General features: G+C 47.8%; 2 protein-coding genes across 4 annotated transcripts in view; one reads left to right on the plus strand and one right to left on the minus strand.

Moving 5' to 3' along the window:
- LOC128347000 (myogenesis-regulating glycosidase-like) overlaps positions 1-6,596 on the plus strand; it is a 31,754-nt gene extending 25,158 nt beyond the window's left edge. For all 3 annotated transcript variants that reach the window (XM_053300925.1, XM_053300927.1, XM_053300928.1), the window contains exon 2: positions 2,098-6,596. In XM_053300925.1, coding sequence (XP_053156900.1) covers positions 2,315-4,342 — 2,028 coding nt within the window. In that variant the 5' untranslated portion in view covers positions 2,098-2,314 and the 3' untranslated portion in view covers positions 4,343-6,596. The remainder of the gene's footprint in view (positions 1-2,097) is intronic.
- Positions 6,597-13,949: 7,353 nt separating this feature from the next.
- Positions 13,950-16,773, minus strand: LOC128347206 (myogenesis-regulating glycosidase-like). The gene has a single exon (XM_053301488.1). It carries the CDS (start codon positions 16,486-16,488, stop codon positions 14,425-14,427), a length of 2,064 nt encoding a protein of 687 aa, XP_053157463.1. The 5' UTR covers positions 16,489-16,773; the 3' UTR covers positions 13,950-14,424.
- Between the last annotated feature and the right edge of the window lie 6 nt (positions 16,774-16,779).

A 16,779-nucleotide genomic window follows, 5' to 3' on the forward strand; every position in this document is an offset into this window, starting at 1 on the left:
TCCCAACTCATAGCATTTCCCGCCCCCAGGAGAGCTGGTCTTGTGGTAGCAAGCATGGCATGTCCCCTTAGTTAAGCAGGGTCTGCCCTGGTTGCATATCAGTGGGAGACTTGAATGTGTGAGGACTGTAAGATATCCCTTTTAGGGGATGGGGGCCACTCTGGGAAGAGCATCTGCCTGCTTGCACATGGGAGTTCCCAGATTCCCTCCCTGGCGTCTCCAAGATAGGGCTGAGCCTGAGAGAGACTCCTGGCTGCAACCTTGGAGAAGCTGCTGCCAGTCTGGGTAGACAATACTGAGCTAGATGGACTTATGGTCTGACTCAGTATATGGCAGCTTCCTCGGTTCCTATGTTCCAGCAGCTGGGATCATCCTCCATGGCCGTGGTTCTTAACGTGGGGTCCACCAGAGGTTACTGAACTATCAGCATCCCCTGCCACAAAAATAAGAAATCAGGTTTGGGGATGCTGGGAGTTGTAGTTCAGCAAAATCTGGCGGACCCTGCATTAAGAACCTCTGTTTGATGGTATTGAAAGAGCACCTTTGGAGCTGGGAACTATCTTCCTTTCTCTGCTGTGTAAGCCACTTTGAACTTTTGTTGAAAGCAGCGTATATAGAATCTCTATAGAGTTCAGAGGCAGTGAAGTGGTGCCATGGGGAGGGGTCTTGCCGCCATGCCCGGCTTTGGGGCTTCCCAGAAACATAGCTTACCTAGGAAGCGGCCTTGTACTGAGTCAGGTCCATGGTCCCTCTAGCCCAGTATTGTCTGCACTGGTTGGCAGCAGCTCTCCAAGGTTTCGGCAGGAGACTCCCCCCTCCCCCTGCTTCTTCCAGGGACTTTCTACAAGCAAAGCAGGGGCTGTGCCACAGACCTGGGCTCTCTCCCCAAATATAGAGACCCCCATCCACCCCTGGCAGCTCTTGTCTGGGAGCTGAATCTAGGACCTCTTCCACCCTCAGTGAAAACCAGACCCCTGATTTGCTGCATCTGACTGGCCACTGCAGGACAGTACGGTGTCCAGTTCTGGACCCCACTGGGCCACACACACACACACACACACACACACACACACACACACACACAGTGTCTCTGTGGGGTACCTGAGCTGAAGGTCTGGAACAGAAGAGGGACCCTTGTTTACAAGGGTGGGGAGCATCTGGACTAGGAGCTTGCCCAGGTCCCTTCCCGTTCTGACGTGCTGTGATAATTAAGGAAGACACAGAGGCCTGATTCAAACCTCTTTGCCACGTGTGTTCTGGCCACACAGAAGCCCACCGCTGCACTACGCTGAATTTGTGTGGCAAGTCCCGTGCACAAGGGCACGTGCAGAGTGTGGGTAAGAAAAGTAGCCGTGTTCTGTGGGCAATGAGGAGGGGGTGTTGTCAGGGCCACTCTAGACTTTTTGGACTGTGGCACACCCTCACCCAGCGATCTGTTGAAATTATATTGAGTACCATACAGAATATAATTTTAGCGGAATGTGAGGAGGGACACCAAAGCCATATTTGGTGCCTGGCACTGGGTGGGAGGGGGACAGTGCGGAAGCAGGTGATCCTCTTTGAGGTTCATGAGATCTCCTGTCGCTGCCCCCCTGCACAGAGTCTGCCCCCACCACATCCCCAGCCCCCACTGCTCGGCCAGCCAGTGCCGTGCACAGCGGCCATTGGAGCGGTCAGTCTGGCAAAGCTTTTTCCCGGGCTGGCCCCTCAGATGGCGGCTGTGTGTGCACCCTGGCCAGCTGAGCTGCAGGAGTGGATTTCATGCGGAGCTGGGCAGTGGCAGGGCGTTTCACAAGTTTTTATAGATACCATGTGCTTCCTCACTGCCCTGCCCCCTAACCCAGCCTCTACTGCAGTGGGAGGGGGTGCAGCACCCGTGTCCACACCCCCCCCCAAGGTTTGGCACCCTCGACAACTGCCAAGGTCTGCCTAGTAAACAGGCCAGACCTGGGTGTCATGTTGATTTGGTCAACCCAAAAAGCCAGGCCAACTTTATAGACCACCTTGATGATGCAATAAGCCATTATTTGATGGCAGAAATAACCCTTACCAGGCCACAAACCTTAACATAACAAAGCTTTTTTTTTCCCCTTCCAGATAATTTCATTCTAGGACTGGATGGAGCTACAAAGAAGATGGTGGACATTCTAAGTGAGATGAAAGCCTTGATGTCCTTGAGCAACTGAGGAAGACTCAGTCCTAAGGAGCGAGGTGGGGGAGTTTGCTGCTACAGACCTGTAGATGCCAGACACCTCCAGTCAACTTGATAGTGCCTCTGATTTGAAAAGAGCTTCCCAGAGAGGACAGCAGCACGATGTACACATTCCTGCCTGAGAACTTCACGCCAGCGAAGCAGAAGCCAGCCAGGCCTCTGATTACTGCAATCCTGGTTGGGCTGCTCTTGTTCATTGCGGCCATAGTGGCATGGGGCTACTATGTGGCTTCTCTTCGGAAAGCAGAGAGGCTGAAGACAGAACAGATGGACCTCAAGAAGGATGGGTTCACCATCAAAAACCAGAATGGAGAAATTGTCTTCATGGTGGCCTTCCAGTCAGGAAAACTTGACCTGGAGTCGTGCTCCAAAGAGGAGGAAATTCTCTCTTGCTCCAGGACAGACAAAGGGAAACTCAATTTTTTCATACAGATTGTCAAACCCAAAGACACCGTCATGTGCTACCGTGTCCGCTGGGAGGAGTTTGTTGCGGACACAGTGGTGGAGCACAAGATGTTCTGGGGGGATGCTCATTGGTACGGTGGTTGTGAGATGAGTGTGCAGCACTGGCCAATCAGGCTACCAGGCTACCAAGAGCCTATGCCATTTGTGACTAGCGATGTGTATTCTTTCAGGACTGGCTTTGGGGGCATCTTGGAACGGTACTGGATCTCATCCAAAGCAGCGGCCATCAAGATTAATGACTCGGTGCCCTTCCACCTTGGATTCAATGCCTCTGAAAGATCCCTCTTCTTCCAGGCCAGGTATAAAGATTCTCCCTATAAGCCTCCCCTGGGCAAGCAGCCTTTCCCGGAGCTGAGTTACCGTGTCTGCATAGGCTCTGATGTTACCTCCATTCACAAATACATGGTGCGGAGATATTTCTACAAGCCTTCTAAGATCCCCTCAAAAAACGCCTTCCGGTATCCGATCTGGTCGACCTGGGCTTTGTACAAAAATGACATTGACCAGGAGAAATTGCTGCGCTTTGCAGGAAATATTAAAAAGTATAGGTTTAACCACAGCCATATTGAAATAGATGACACCTACACGCAATATTATGGTGATTTTGACTTTGATCCAGTAAAATTCCCAAATAAGACGGAAACTTTCAAGAAGCTCAGAGAAGACGGATTTGAGGTCACACTGTGGACACACCCATTCATAAACTACAATTCCTCAAACTTTGGGGTGGGGATAGAAAGGCAGCTTTTTATCAAAGAGCCAACAGGGAGGCTTCCCGCTATGGTTGAGTGGTGGAATGGCATTGGGGCCATATTGGATTTCACCAACCCTTCGGCCAGGGAATGGTTTCAGAGCCATCTGAGGCAGCTTCGCTCCAAGTATGGCATATCAGCCTTCAAGTTTGATGCTGGGGAGATAAACTATCTTCCCAAACAGTTCAGCACCTTCCGTCCCTTGTCAGATCCCAGCATTTGGTCCAGGCGCTATACAGAAATGGCCATCCCCTTTTACGAGCTGGGTGAGGTCAGAGTTGGCTACCAGTCTCAGAACATCTCTTGCTTCTTCCGGATCATTGACCGGGATTCAGTGTGGGGTTATGAACTTGGGCTAAAGTCCTTGATACCGACGGTCTTGACTATTAGCATGCTGGGATACCCTTTTATTTCAGCTGACATGATTGGCGGGAACCTCTTTCCCAACAAGACAGATGGTGCCTTGGAAATCCCAGATCGGGAACTCTATATCCGCTGGCTGGAAGTGTCTGCCTTCATGCCTTCCATGCAGTTCTCCAACCCACCCTGGCTCTACGACAGGGAAGTCATAGATATTGCCCTGAAGTTCACGAGGCTCCACGAATCTTTGGTTGCCCCACTCTTGCTGGAGCTGGCCGGGGAAATCACTGACACTGGGGACCCCATCATACGGCCCATCTGGTGGATTTCTCCCAGCGATGAGGCAGCACACAAAATCGATTCCCAGTTCCTCATTGGGGACACCCTCATGGTGGCTCCTGTCTTGGAGAGGGGCAAGCAAGAGCGGGACGTCTACGTCCCTGCTGGCAAGTGGCGCAGCTACAAAGGAGAGTTGTTTGACAAGACTCCCACCCTGCTGACGGATTATCCCGTGGACTTGGACGAAGTGGCTTATTTCCAATGGGTAGCCTAATCCACTCCTGCTGCCACTGGCACCAGCTTCTAAGCTTTGTGAAAGTAACCATGCCTTATTGTAGGAGCGTAACAACAAATACGTCTAATCCATCCAGGGGAGGGGAGGAGACGACTGGAACTGGCTGCACACAATAGAGCATTAAATATACTTAAGATTTAGCTTTAGTTGTGTGATCTAGAAGGGCTGCTCAGGAGTGTCACGAGATTTGCCTACTGAAGCCGTTCTGCCCGCCCCCTGTTCAGAGAGCCAAGAGCAACTCCGTTCTTCTTGTGGTTGCTTGATTGCAATACATGGAATACATAGGTTCTGTGTGGCTGTGGCCACTTGTATTCCCACCCTTGGCAATCTCCGTCCCACCCACAGTCTAGTGCCTATGACTGGATCTGAGCTACAGGCTACTAGTTAGAAGATGCCGGCTGGGTCTCTCTTTAAGCTGCATGGAGCTGTTGCCATCCCTTTTCAAAGGTGAGCCAAGGAAAGTTTGCAGCCTAAAGAATATGTGCCCCTTAGAAAGGCTCCATAGCTCAGGGGCAGAGCAGCTGAACACGGTTTGATCCTCGGCAGCATCTCGGCAGTGAAAAAGATCTCAGGTAGCAAGTGATGGGAAAGACCTTTCTCTGCCCAAAGCTTCTGAGTGCTGCTGCCAGCCAGAGTAGTCAGTAATAAGCTACACAGGCCAATGGTCTGACTCAGCCATTCAGAGAGATGGGCTTGTTTGTGTATTTCAGAAGGTGTCCAGGGTTGCTACAGCACAACTCGCCTTAAGCTTTACAATGCAGCAAGTATTATTTGAAACAACCTTTATTTTCTAAAGAGGATAAATCCAATTATTATAGGCACAGACATATATTTTTCTCCTTGTCTGATGTTGGACAAGGCTGGCAAATAATCTCTACAACATTCCATCCTCCTATGGGTGTTGGGCTGGGCCGGTTACTCAGCTCTGGGGGGTTTGAACAGGATGGATTCTAGGGAGGCTGCATGGCCATGCCGTAGCCCATCCCTTAGTGCTGGACGCCACCTTGCCCGAGAGATGGTTGGCTAGCAAAAACACTTTGCTCTGGAGACGTTGCCCCGGCAGCAGTAGATGTCTTTTAAAGATACATATAAGGGGTTAAAGGTGTTCCTTTGGTACATATATCTCCTGCTGCTGCAGTTCCTTCCGGGAAGTTTTCAAAGATGCCTTTGGAGTTTTGTGAAGGGTTTTCTTTCAACTCCTCAACCCGTTCTGAGGAAGAGTCTTGGACGCCTCCAGACAGACTGCAGGTTCTTGTTGAAGACGCACACGATGACGTATGTTAAGGGGCCAGCTGGGAGGTGGGAGGGGGGCTTTGCTGCTGATTTATTAATAGGACATGGAATTAAACGGTTCTCCCTGCTGTGCCAAATGGGGAAGTTGTGGTTTCTTTTTCCAGAGTGTGAATATACATTTATATCTTGAAGACAAACCTTAAGCTCTTTATTGATGCATTTTAGCTGCATGGAAAGCAGATATATCTAGCATGGCCCGAAAATGAACCGCTCAGAAGCCCTTCAGCGGAGGAGGTTGCATAAGCTTGGTCAGTGTCAGAGAACTGAATACTCTGTTTACATGTATTTGCATTAAACTATACACACAGTGGCCAACATAATGCAGAACATTCTGGTGCCAGAATGTTCTGTACCAGGGAGATGATACACAGGAAGCCCCAGTCAGTATTATAAAAAATAGTACTATTTTTTTTCCCCATTTGTGTGTGGAAATTAGTTTTGTTCTGGGCAGCAGCATCAAGGCGGTGTGCACACACATGCATTCAGGGTGGGGCCTTCCTGATCCAACCTCAGCAGGATCTAAAATTAACTGAGCGGACATCCAAAAATGTGTGAGTGCTAGCACATGTGCATGCCTTAGAGGGAACACTGGCCCCAATGCTGTTATGAACGAGCGGTTCTGCAAAAGGTGCTACCACATTTCACAAACACTGCTCTGGGAGTTGGGGGGGGGAGGTTGTCAGCTGTGTGATGGTTACTAACCAGTAGGCACCTCCACAGCTGGCTTCTCCCTGTTCAAGCCGATGCACTCCAGAACCCTGTAGAACTGGTTTCTTTCCCCCAGAGTTTACCCAAGGATGGGGAAAGAGTGTGCATGTTTGTTTAAAGATTGTCAAAATGGTTATCAAACTGCCTGACAAGGCTAAAGTTGGTTCCTAATTCTTTATTTGTTACAGAGATCAAAAAATAAAAAAACCTGCATGAGCAGGCTGAAAGGAGAACTAAGTTTTCATGCTGCTGCAACCCAAAAGAATCTCTGAGTTACTATGTATTCTATACCCCCAGCACTGGAAGGCTGTCCTCTATTGGATGCACAAGCTGTCAGCCTGACCCCAAGCGTTGCTTTTGCACAAAATGCATTATGACACCACCACCCCGGCAACACTTAACACACAAGGAGCTGGGGTGAGGGGGTGCCCCAGATTTGGGCCACCCTAAATCATACATCCACACAACCAGGGCACTCCCCAGGGAGATGTCCTAGCATGGTGTCGAAATCAGTGCAAGACCGCGCCCCAAACCACTGCTCCAGTACATGTATAGAAGACTAAGAGACCCATGCTGGGCACCCCCAAACAGGCATGGGGCGACTACAAAACTACACCTCCAAAACCTGCAATACTCCCCCATTCACTATTTAACCACTTTCATTGCAACCATAGTTGGGGGTGGGTGGGTTTAAAATTTTGTTGTGGTTTTTCAAAACATTTTAGACCATTCCATAGAAATCGAATTCCATTGTGCCACTCAGGCTTAGACACAAATAGGCATGTGAGGCTTCTTGTTAGCCACAGTCAGTGGCCCACATGAGGCGTAGCATTTCAAAAGTGCAACACTGCACTGTGAGGTCATTGTGAACTTCAAAGGCAGTGTTGCAGCTGGTAAGAATTGGTGGTTGCATACGTGGCCTTTCTGCAGATTTTCCTGTTGGGGAAATTGGCTGAAGTGCCACTTTCAAACTACCGGTTCTTTGCAACCCCACCACTGCCCTTGAAGTCCACAACAGCCCTGCAATGCAGAGCTATGCCTCCATAACATTGGACATCATGTGGGCCAGTGTAAGGATGACGGATATGATTTCCCCCAAGAGCTACATATTTGGTTAAGCTCTATAACGCCAATAAGCAACTGACCCCCCCACCCTTATATTCTCCTCCAATACAATCAATAGAATAAGAATGGAAAATAATTGGGGGTGGACAAGGACAGAAAGAAGCAAGAGAGTGGGAAAATGTCTCATAATAATAGAACCTGTGGGTCATCCATTGAAGCTAAAAGCTGGGAGATTCGGGACAGACAAAAGGAGGTTCTTCTTTACACAATGTGTAGTTAAACTATGGAATTCACTGCCACTAGATGTGGTGATGGCCACTGATCTAGATGATTTTAAAAGGGTTCTACACATTAATGGAGGACAGGACTATCAGGATAGCTGTATAGTGCCATCAGGATCAGAGGTGACATGTCCCTGAACAGCAGGTGCTAAGCTCTATCAATGGAAGCAGAGGTGCGCCTGGGTAATTTTGGAGCCTGGGCCTAAAGGCCTTTGGAACCCAACCCCACCCCCCACTGCCAGTTAAGCATCATCCCCCTAGACACACACACACACACACCCCATGACACATACAGTATTTTTAGCACATGGGTTCTTGGCACAAACAGCAACTGCACTCACAAGAATGTAATCATATAAAACAGGTATATTTATGCGAATATGCATTAGTAGAAATATTTCTATATGCAACATGTTCCCACCCCACTTGGTTATCTCTTTCCCCTCTCCCCACTCTGCCTCTAAAGCAGAGGTCACGCTCAGCCACCCGGCATAGGTCACAGTCATGCTTGGCTGCCCAGCACAGTGCACCACAACCACACACACACACACACACACACAGATTCTCTCGGCCTGGGCTTCAATTCTTCCGCTTTGGCTGGCCTCAGATCCTTCAGCTTCCCACCGTTTGCTTCTTCAATGTTGATTCTCCAACAGGGTCTTCAGAGAGACTCTCCGCCTCCTCTCTCTTTTCCAAAACGGCACACTGACGTTCTCCAGGGCTCCCCCTCCTCGATTCGTCTTGACTCTGACTCTGTCTCTGACTTTCTCCAGGACTCAGTCTTCCACTCTTGGACTCTCTTCTTCAACTCTGACTAACGCTCTGCTAAAGCAGCCTCCTATATACAGTCGTCCCTTGCCAACCGCAGTTGAGAAGCAATTGGAAAGCATTGAAAACAACAGGTCAGGGGAATTGCAATTGCAAAAAGACTGCCCCAAAAAGTTAAAAATAGAAGAAGAAGAAAACACCCCCTGACCCCCCCAAACCACCCTCTGACTTCCAGAAATGACCCCCTGACCCCTGGAAATGACTTCCTGGCCCCCCCACCCCCCCAAAACCCCACAGGTGTCAAAAAAATCTCACAAACCATGGATACTCAGGTTGCGGTTGGTGAAACCTGCCACATTTTCCCAGTCGCAGATACTCAAATCCACGATTGGAAAATCCATGGTTGGTAAGGGACAACTGGATACACAAATTGTCCTAACAGTTCTTTTTAAACAATCCAATCCGCACAACCAAATGTTCCCTCCATTTTTCAAAACTCCCCTCCAAAATCAAAGAGTTCTTTCTCATCGTGAAACTAGAAAACAACAGGCATCAGCCTTTGACCCTGCCAGCATTCTTTGCAACATGTGGACTTTGCAAGCATTTTATACATACTATTTACAATAGGAAGTGTTTTAGGAATAACACTGCAATAATGCAAGGGCTTATTTACAAGAAGAAGTTTCATAATATCAATTCAATTCATTTACAATTTAAGGGTTTATTTTTCAAAAACAAAGCGGGCTAGGCCTCATTCCTCCACAGTGTGTACATGCGTGTGTGTGTGCCTGTCTGTGTGTGCCAGTGCCTCTGTGTGTCCGTGCGCCGTGTGTGCCTGTGCCTGTGTGAGTGGCTGCAGTGTGTCTCTGTGTGAATGGCAGTGTGTGTGTACAACTTGCACTGTTTTCTGATGACACCATCCTGAAGGAAATTAAATCAAGCAGGAGAACTGTGAGGTTTATGGGAAATTTCTGGAAAGAAAATCTGTAGTTTTAGACACAGTTGTTAATGTTAGAAGTTGTTGATTTTTACCCTCAGTGGGTAAAACAGCAGAGCACTAAGACATGAGCACACACTCCAGTTACAGAGTAGGTAGCAGAGGCTGGTTTAGTTGTTGCAGCTGTTTAGAGAAAAACACATGGAGATCCTTGTAGAACTAAATACTAAGTATTTATTGGTTAAGTACACTTGGATAGGAAAGACCTAACCGTAATCTAAAGGACTACATAATGAATAGATATGGAGGAAGAGAGATGTTTCCATCTTCTCTCTATGAGGGAAAGGAAGGATTGTGACTCAGCACAGGAAGTGTGGAAGAAGAGTCAGATTGGGGTCATGGTGTGTAGAGACAGGTCGAACAGTTAGGGAGACCCTTACTCACTATCTAACCCTTACTCACTATCTTTACTCACTATCTCACTCACTAATGACCCCTGGTGGTCATTAGGATAGTTGGTGCAAAAGGTCAATGCACTGGAACTCCATTTCCAACAGTTAAAGTGTTTGTTATTTTTAATTATTGTTGTTTGTGCAAGTTTGTTTTTTAAGAAAAAGGGAAAAATTGAGTACCGATCTAAACTGAACACAAATCACCTGCTTCTTATGTTCTTATTCACTGCTGGATAATCATGAGGTGGGATGACACTGTCTCTATTACTGAATCCACTGATTTCATTTACTTGTGTTTTTTCAGGCAGGGGGAAGTGTGACTTTATCTTAGTTGAAGGTTTTACAAAGTTTTTGATGTTCAACATCAGGAAGTTCTACCTTGTGGTTTAGGTAAGCTCTTCCCCATAGTGTCTAATCAGATTTCCCTTTTTCAAATGCCTGAAAATTCAGTAATCCAAAAACCTTCAGTTTAAAATGAGAGCTGCTTTATATTTTCTCTCATGCTCTAAAAAGAATGGAAATTGCAAGTTAAGGTGCCCACCTTAACTTCTGCACCATAAAGAGTCTGGTATATGATGAATCTTTGTAGAGTCTGGTATATGATGATGGCTTTAGAAATTAGGTTCCATTTACCCACACTTTGCTTTGATCAGAGATGCATCAGGCAGAATTTTATCAGGGGCATCTCTAGGAAATGATTAGGGAAACTGCACCTGTTAAATGTCTGCCTGGATGCGTCCCTCCTCAGCCCAATGTCCAACTGAAAGACCAAGGCAAAGTGTGGGTGCGTGGAGCCTCATTTCTAAAGCCATCATCATATATCAGATTATACAACGTCTTTACAGTTTATATTGCACATAAGTGAAGATGGGCACCTTAACTTGCAATTTCCATTCTTTTTAGAACACGAGTGACAATGTAAAGCAGCTTAACTCTCATTATAAACTGAAGGTTTCTGGATTACTGAATCTTCCTTCCATTAATTTTCTAATTATGTTCTTATGTCGGAGGACTATAGGCCACTTCCAGCCTCAGAGGCACAGGATGTCTCTGAATACCAGTTGCAGGGGAGTAACAGCAGCAGGAGAGAGGGCAGGCCCCTTTCAACCCCTGCCTGTGGGCTTCCAGCAGCATCTGGTTGGCCCATGTGTGAAACAGGATGCTGGACTAGATGGGCTTCCTTGGGCCTGATCCAGCAGGGCTGTTCTTATGTTAATTCTTTCATGAAATGCACCATCTGGAAGGTTGGCTGTTCAATTTCCAGACTTTAAGTCACATTAAGAACAAATATTGGTGTCAGTTTTAATCAAAGGTTAGATGCTCTTGCTGCAAAGCATGGAGCGCAGTTGAGCAGGGTGTTCTCCTGCACCAGCCCCACTGAAATGAAGGGCAGGAGTGAAATGAAGGACAGTGTAGAATCCAAGGGAAAGAGTTGTGGTATGCAAGGACAAGGCAGTGGAGTGGAATCAGGAATATTAATAGTTTAATGAAATAGATATTATGTACAGAGAGGCCAGTGCAGACTGCTTTTCCATGCTCTTGCTGCTGGCTGTTTGTTAGCCCCGCCTCTCCTCCAGGACTGGAATACAAGTAACTAAAGCCCCATTCAAAAGCTGGCCTGGATCAAGGAATGGATTAACCTGAAACACTACCGACAGCAGCACGGCTTTACATGTTCTGCTAAAGTGTATCTTGCCTTGACTTTGGAAACGGGAAATTTAGGACCAACAAGAGGAAGTGCTTTTTCACACAGCACATAATTAATCTATGGAATTCCTTGCCATGGGATTTGGTGATGGCCACCAGCTTGGACGGCTTTAAAAGGAGATTAGACAGATTACAGTGGTCCCTCTACTTACGAAATTAATCTGTTCCGAATGCACATTTGTAAGTCGAAAAGTTCGTAAGTCGAAAAGCGGTTTCCCATAGGAATGCATTGGGAACGGATTAATGCGTTCCGGAGCCTAGAAAAAAGACCCAGACCCACAGTAAGGCTTGCAAACTGCACAGGAACATTTCTTTTCAAGAATAAACAGGCAGTAAACAGGCAGGCAAGTCAAGGAAACCGCATGTAAAATTCGTAAGTCGAGGAAACCCCATCTAAAAATTTGTAAGTCGAAAAAACCGCATCTAAAACCGGATCTAAAACTGCCGTTTGTAACTTGAAAAATACTTATGTCGAGTAGTTCGTAAGTCGAGGGACCACTGTAATGGAGAAGAGGTCTATCAATGGCTACTAGTTGGGTGGCTGTGGGCCACCTCCAGCCTCAGAGACAAGATGCCTCTCAAACCCAGTTGCAGGGGAGCAACTGCAGGGGAGAGGGCATGCACATACCTCCTGCCTGTAGGCTTCCAGCAAGAAAAAAAAAATGAGGAGGACACACGGATGATGAAGAAGGAAAGAAGCCATATACATAAGAACATGTATATAAACCGTGTATATAATCTATAGAAATGTTACACACCATAGATTGTTATCATATTGGGGGGAAAACCCCATAGTATCCCCCAAAATGCCATACAAACAAATTTCTTACACATCTGTGATCATTTTCACAATGGACAATTGTATGGACATATTGACAATGAAAAAGCACACAGTGGCAAAGAAAGAGTCCCAAGAGAGTAGCTGAAGAGTCAGAAGGGGATCAAAAGTTCCATTAGATGTATAATGAATCAAATGTTTCCTGTAGGGTTTCACAGGATCAGTTCTTATATTTACTCAGACTAGCTACTGCTCCATAAGATCCATTCTTGCTGTAATTCGTTGTGAACTCTCAACAGGCATCCTAGGCAAGCAGGTATCTAGGTAGTTTCTCGCCTGTTTCCTCCTGCTCTCAGCAGGGCTTCATCAGGAGAAGTTTTTAGCAATTTGTCTTAGTCACCCATGATTACTGCCCTGCCTCTCCTTGAAGCCTCCCTGATTTCCTCCTGCAACTCCCAGTCACTGTCAGTGTTTTGATCAGGAGGGCGATAGCACCTCCCCAGTAGCACATTTCCTTTCAGGCCTTGTATTGTCACCCACAGGGTTTCCGTGGAGGACTCCAGTCCTCCTAGGTTTTCTATCTTTTTAGATTCTACCCCTTCTTTAACATACAGTGCTGCTCCACCTTGGTACACTTCATGCACCCAGCAAGTGGGCTGTAGCCTCCAAAAACATATATTACAATACATTTGTTAATCTTTGGGTTTGCCACAGGACTCTTTATTGTTCCATTTCTGATTCTGTGAAAGAGCCATAATCCTTCTCTATTGGCCAGGAAGGGGCAGAAGGCAGCCTCCTAGCATTTCTACCAGGCCTGGTCAATCTGAGGGAGTCAGTATTGCACAGCCCTGTTCCCTCCCGTCCTGTTCTTGAATTGGGCTTTGTGGCCAGGAGACCCACAGTCCCAGGTAGCTCACTAGGAGAGGTGCCGCCTCAGGGGATGAGATTTCCAGCTTGAACAGGAGGCCAGTAAGGAACTCATACCTAGCCTGCAACATCCAGATTTGCAGTAGCGGTTCTCCTTAACGAGCTGAGGTGGGGGTGCACCAAATGAGGAACCGCTGCCTCTGGTTCCCGGCAGCACCCGTGTTTCCCACCCCAGTGAATAAGGGGCTTGCTGCCTGAAAGCTGCCCATTCATCAGGTAGAGCACAGCTGTACCTCATGCAACCTGCATGCAGCAAGCCTCTTGTTAATGAGAGGGGTGCAGCTGGAGCTATCAGGAACCAGAGGCAGCTATGCCTTGCCCGCCCTGCCCCCTCCGACTTGTTAATTAATATTTGTTTTCCATAATCATTTCCCACTCAGGTTTATACACAAATAGCCATGTGAGGCTTGTTAGAGCATAAGAACAGCCCTGCTGGATCAAGCCCAAGGCCTATCCAGTCCAGCACCCTGTTTCCCACAGTGGCCCACCAAATGCCTCTGAAGAGCTGTCAGGAAAGAGCTGAGGGCAGGTCCTCTCTCCTGCTGCTGTTGCTCCCCGCAGCTGGTATTCAGAGGCACCCTGCCTCCAAGGCTGGGGGTGGCCTATAGCCCTCAGACTAGTAGCCATCGATAGCCCTGCCCACCATGAATTTATCCAAGTCCCTATTAAAGCCACCCAGGCTGGTGGCTATCACCACACCCCACGGTGGAGAATTCCATAGATTAATTTTGTGCTGTGTGAAAAAGTTCTTCCTTTTGTCAGTCCTAAATCCCCCGACCTTCAGTTCCATTGGAAGGCCCTGGTTTTAGTGATGTGAAAGAGGGAGAGAAATTCCTCTCTATCACCTCTCTCCACACCATGCCTATGTCAGTTAGTGAACGTAGCCCTGAGTTTCCCCATCTGCAGTGTGCAGATAATAGCCCTTCCCCGTCATGGGAGAGTGAGATAAAAAGCTTGAGAGTAGCACAGATTCTGCACAACTAAATGCCAGAAGGGGACCATAGCAGGAGTTTATTGCCATAACAAATCTTTGCTCTGAGGAGAAAGAATAAGAATAATAATAATAAAGATAAACAGATTATATCAAAGCCACCTCCAGGATTGCAGATGAGGTCACTGAGTCCTTTACCTGGCCCCAGGGCAGCCTAAGCCACGGAAGAGAAGTAAGCAACTTCATCCAAGTTGACGGAGTAGTCTGTAAGGAGGATGGGGGTCTTTTCAAACAACTCTCCTTTGTAACTGCGCCATTTGCCCGCCGGAAGGTACACATCTCTCTTTCGTTCACCGGGCTCCAAGACAGGAGCTACCATCAGGGTGTCTCCGACGAGAAACTGGGAATCAATTTTGTGTGCCAACTCTTCACTGGGGGAAATCCACCAGACGGGTCTTATAATGGGGCTCCCTGTGTCCGCAACCTCCCTTGCCAGCTCCAGCAAAAGAGGGGCCACCAGGGATTCATGGAGCTCCGTGAACTTCCGGGCAATTTCAGTGACTTGCCTGTCATAAAGCCAGGGTGGGATGGAGAACTGCATGGCAGGCAGAAATGCTGACAGCTCCAGCCACCGAATATAGAGCTCCTGATCTGGGATATCTACAGCACCTTCTGTCCTGTTAGGGAGAAAATTTCCACCAATCATGTCTGGTAGTATGAAGGGATATCCCAAAAGGCCAATGGTCAACACCGTAGGTATCAAGGACTTGAGTCCAAGCTCATGCCCCCAAATTGAATCCCGGTCCATGGCCCGAACAAAGCAAGAGACGTGCTGAGATTGGTAACCTACTCGGACTTCAGCAAGCTCATAAAATGGAATAGCCATTTCTGCATAATGCCTGGACCAGATGCTGGGGTCTGACAGGAACTGGAAGGTGCTGAAGTGCTTGGGAAGGTAACATGTCTCACCAGCATCAAACTTGAAGGATGATATGCCATATTTGGAGCATAGCCGTAACAGCTGGCTCTGAAACCATTCCCTGGCCGAAGGGTTGGTGAAATCCAAAATGGCCCCAACACCATTCCACCACTCAACCACAGCAGGCAATTGCCCCATTGGCTCTGTGACAAAAAGCTGCCTCTCTAGCCCCACCTCAAAGTTTGGTGAACTTTTGTGAACAAAAGGGTGTATCCAGAGGGTAACATCAAATCCATCTTTCTTAAGTTTGTCAAACAATTCTGTTGCGCGTCCGAACTTTAATGTGTCAAAGTCAAAGTCACCATAATTCTGCATGTACATGTCATCTATTTCAAGGTGGCTGTGTCTGAAGCTATAATTTCGAATCATTTGTGCAAATTCCAGTAGTTTATCCTGGTCAATTTCCTTTTTGTACAAGGCCCAAGTTGACCAGATTGGATACCGGAAGATGTTTTCAGAAGGAACCTTCAAAGGTTTTTTGAAATATCTCTGCATCATGTATTTGTGGACAGAAGTAATGTCTGACGCTATGCAGACCTGGTAACTCAGCTCTGAGAAAGGCTGCTGCCCCAGGGGAGGCTTATAGGGAGAATCTTTATACTTGGCTTGGAAGAAGAGGGATCTTTCAGAGGCGTTGAATCCAAGGTGAAAGGGCACCGAGTCAGCGATCTTGATGGCCACTGCTTTGGAGGAGACCCAGTACCGCTCCAAGATGCCTCCAAAGCTGTTCCTGAAAGAATACACATCGCTAGTCACAAATGGCATAGGCTCTTGGTAGCCTGGTAGCCTGATTGGCCAGTGCTGCACACTCATCTCATAGCCTCCGTACCAGTGGGCATTCCCCCAGAACAATCTGTGTTCCACCACCGTGTCTGCTACAAATTCCTCCCAGTGAATGGAGTAGCACATCACTGCAGCCTCAGGCCTGAAGGTCTGGATGAGGAAATAAAACTTCCCTTTGTCTGAGCTGGTACAGGTTAAAGCATCCCCTTCCTTGGAGCATGAGTCCAGGTCAAGGAGGCTTGATTGGAAGGCCAGCTGGATGACCACCTCTCCTCTCTGGCTTTGGATGGTGAATCCACCCGCCTGTAGGTCCAGCTGCTCCATCCTCATCCTGTTTGTCGTCCTTAGAGAAACCGTGTAGCAAAGCACAGCTATTCCAAGTCCCACCGCGAATGCACCTACTCCGAGATGCTGGTGCTGGGACCCCAGAGAGCCAGAGTGGAGTTTAATTCTGGAGCTATCTTCCCTTGGCAACCTCTCTCCTTCTCCTCGAGGACCGAAGGGTTGAGTTTCCATTGTCCCACAGACCTTTTAGCTCTATGGCTGCAAGATGTGCCTAGAGAGGTGTGGGTCCCACTTTCCAGATTTGACAGCTGTCCGTGCCCTCCCTTGAAAATCCCTGCTATCTGGGAACACAGGTCACTGCAACAGAATACGGTGGAACTGGACAGATCCTGTCCAAACCAAGCTCCCTAACAAATGCCCTCCAGAGGGGATAAGGTTGCCCCGGCTGGAACCAGAGCCCTGATTATAGCTCCACTCAGCTCTGCGGGAGATCGTCAGCAGACTGATATGCAAGCAGACTCC

This window comes from Hemicordylus capensis, chromosome 2, assembly GCF_027244095.1.
Source record: "Hemicordylus capensis ecotype Gifberg chromosome 2, rHemCap1.1.pri, whole genome shotgun sequence".
Classification (NCBI taxonomy): domain Eukaryota; kingdom Metazoa; phylum Chordata; class Lepidosauria; order Squamata; family Cordylidae; genus Hemicordylus; species Hemicordylus capensis.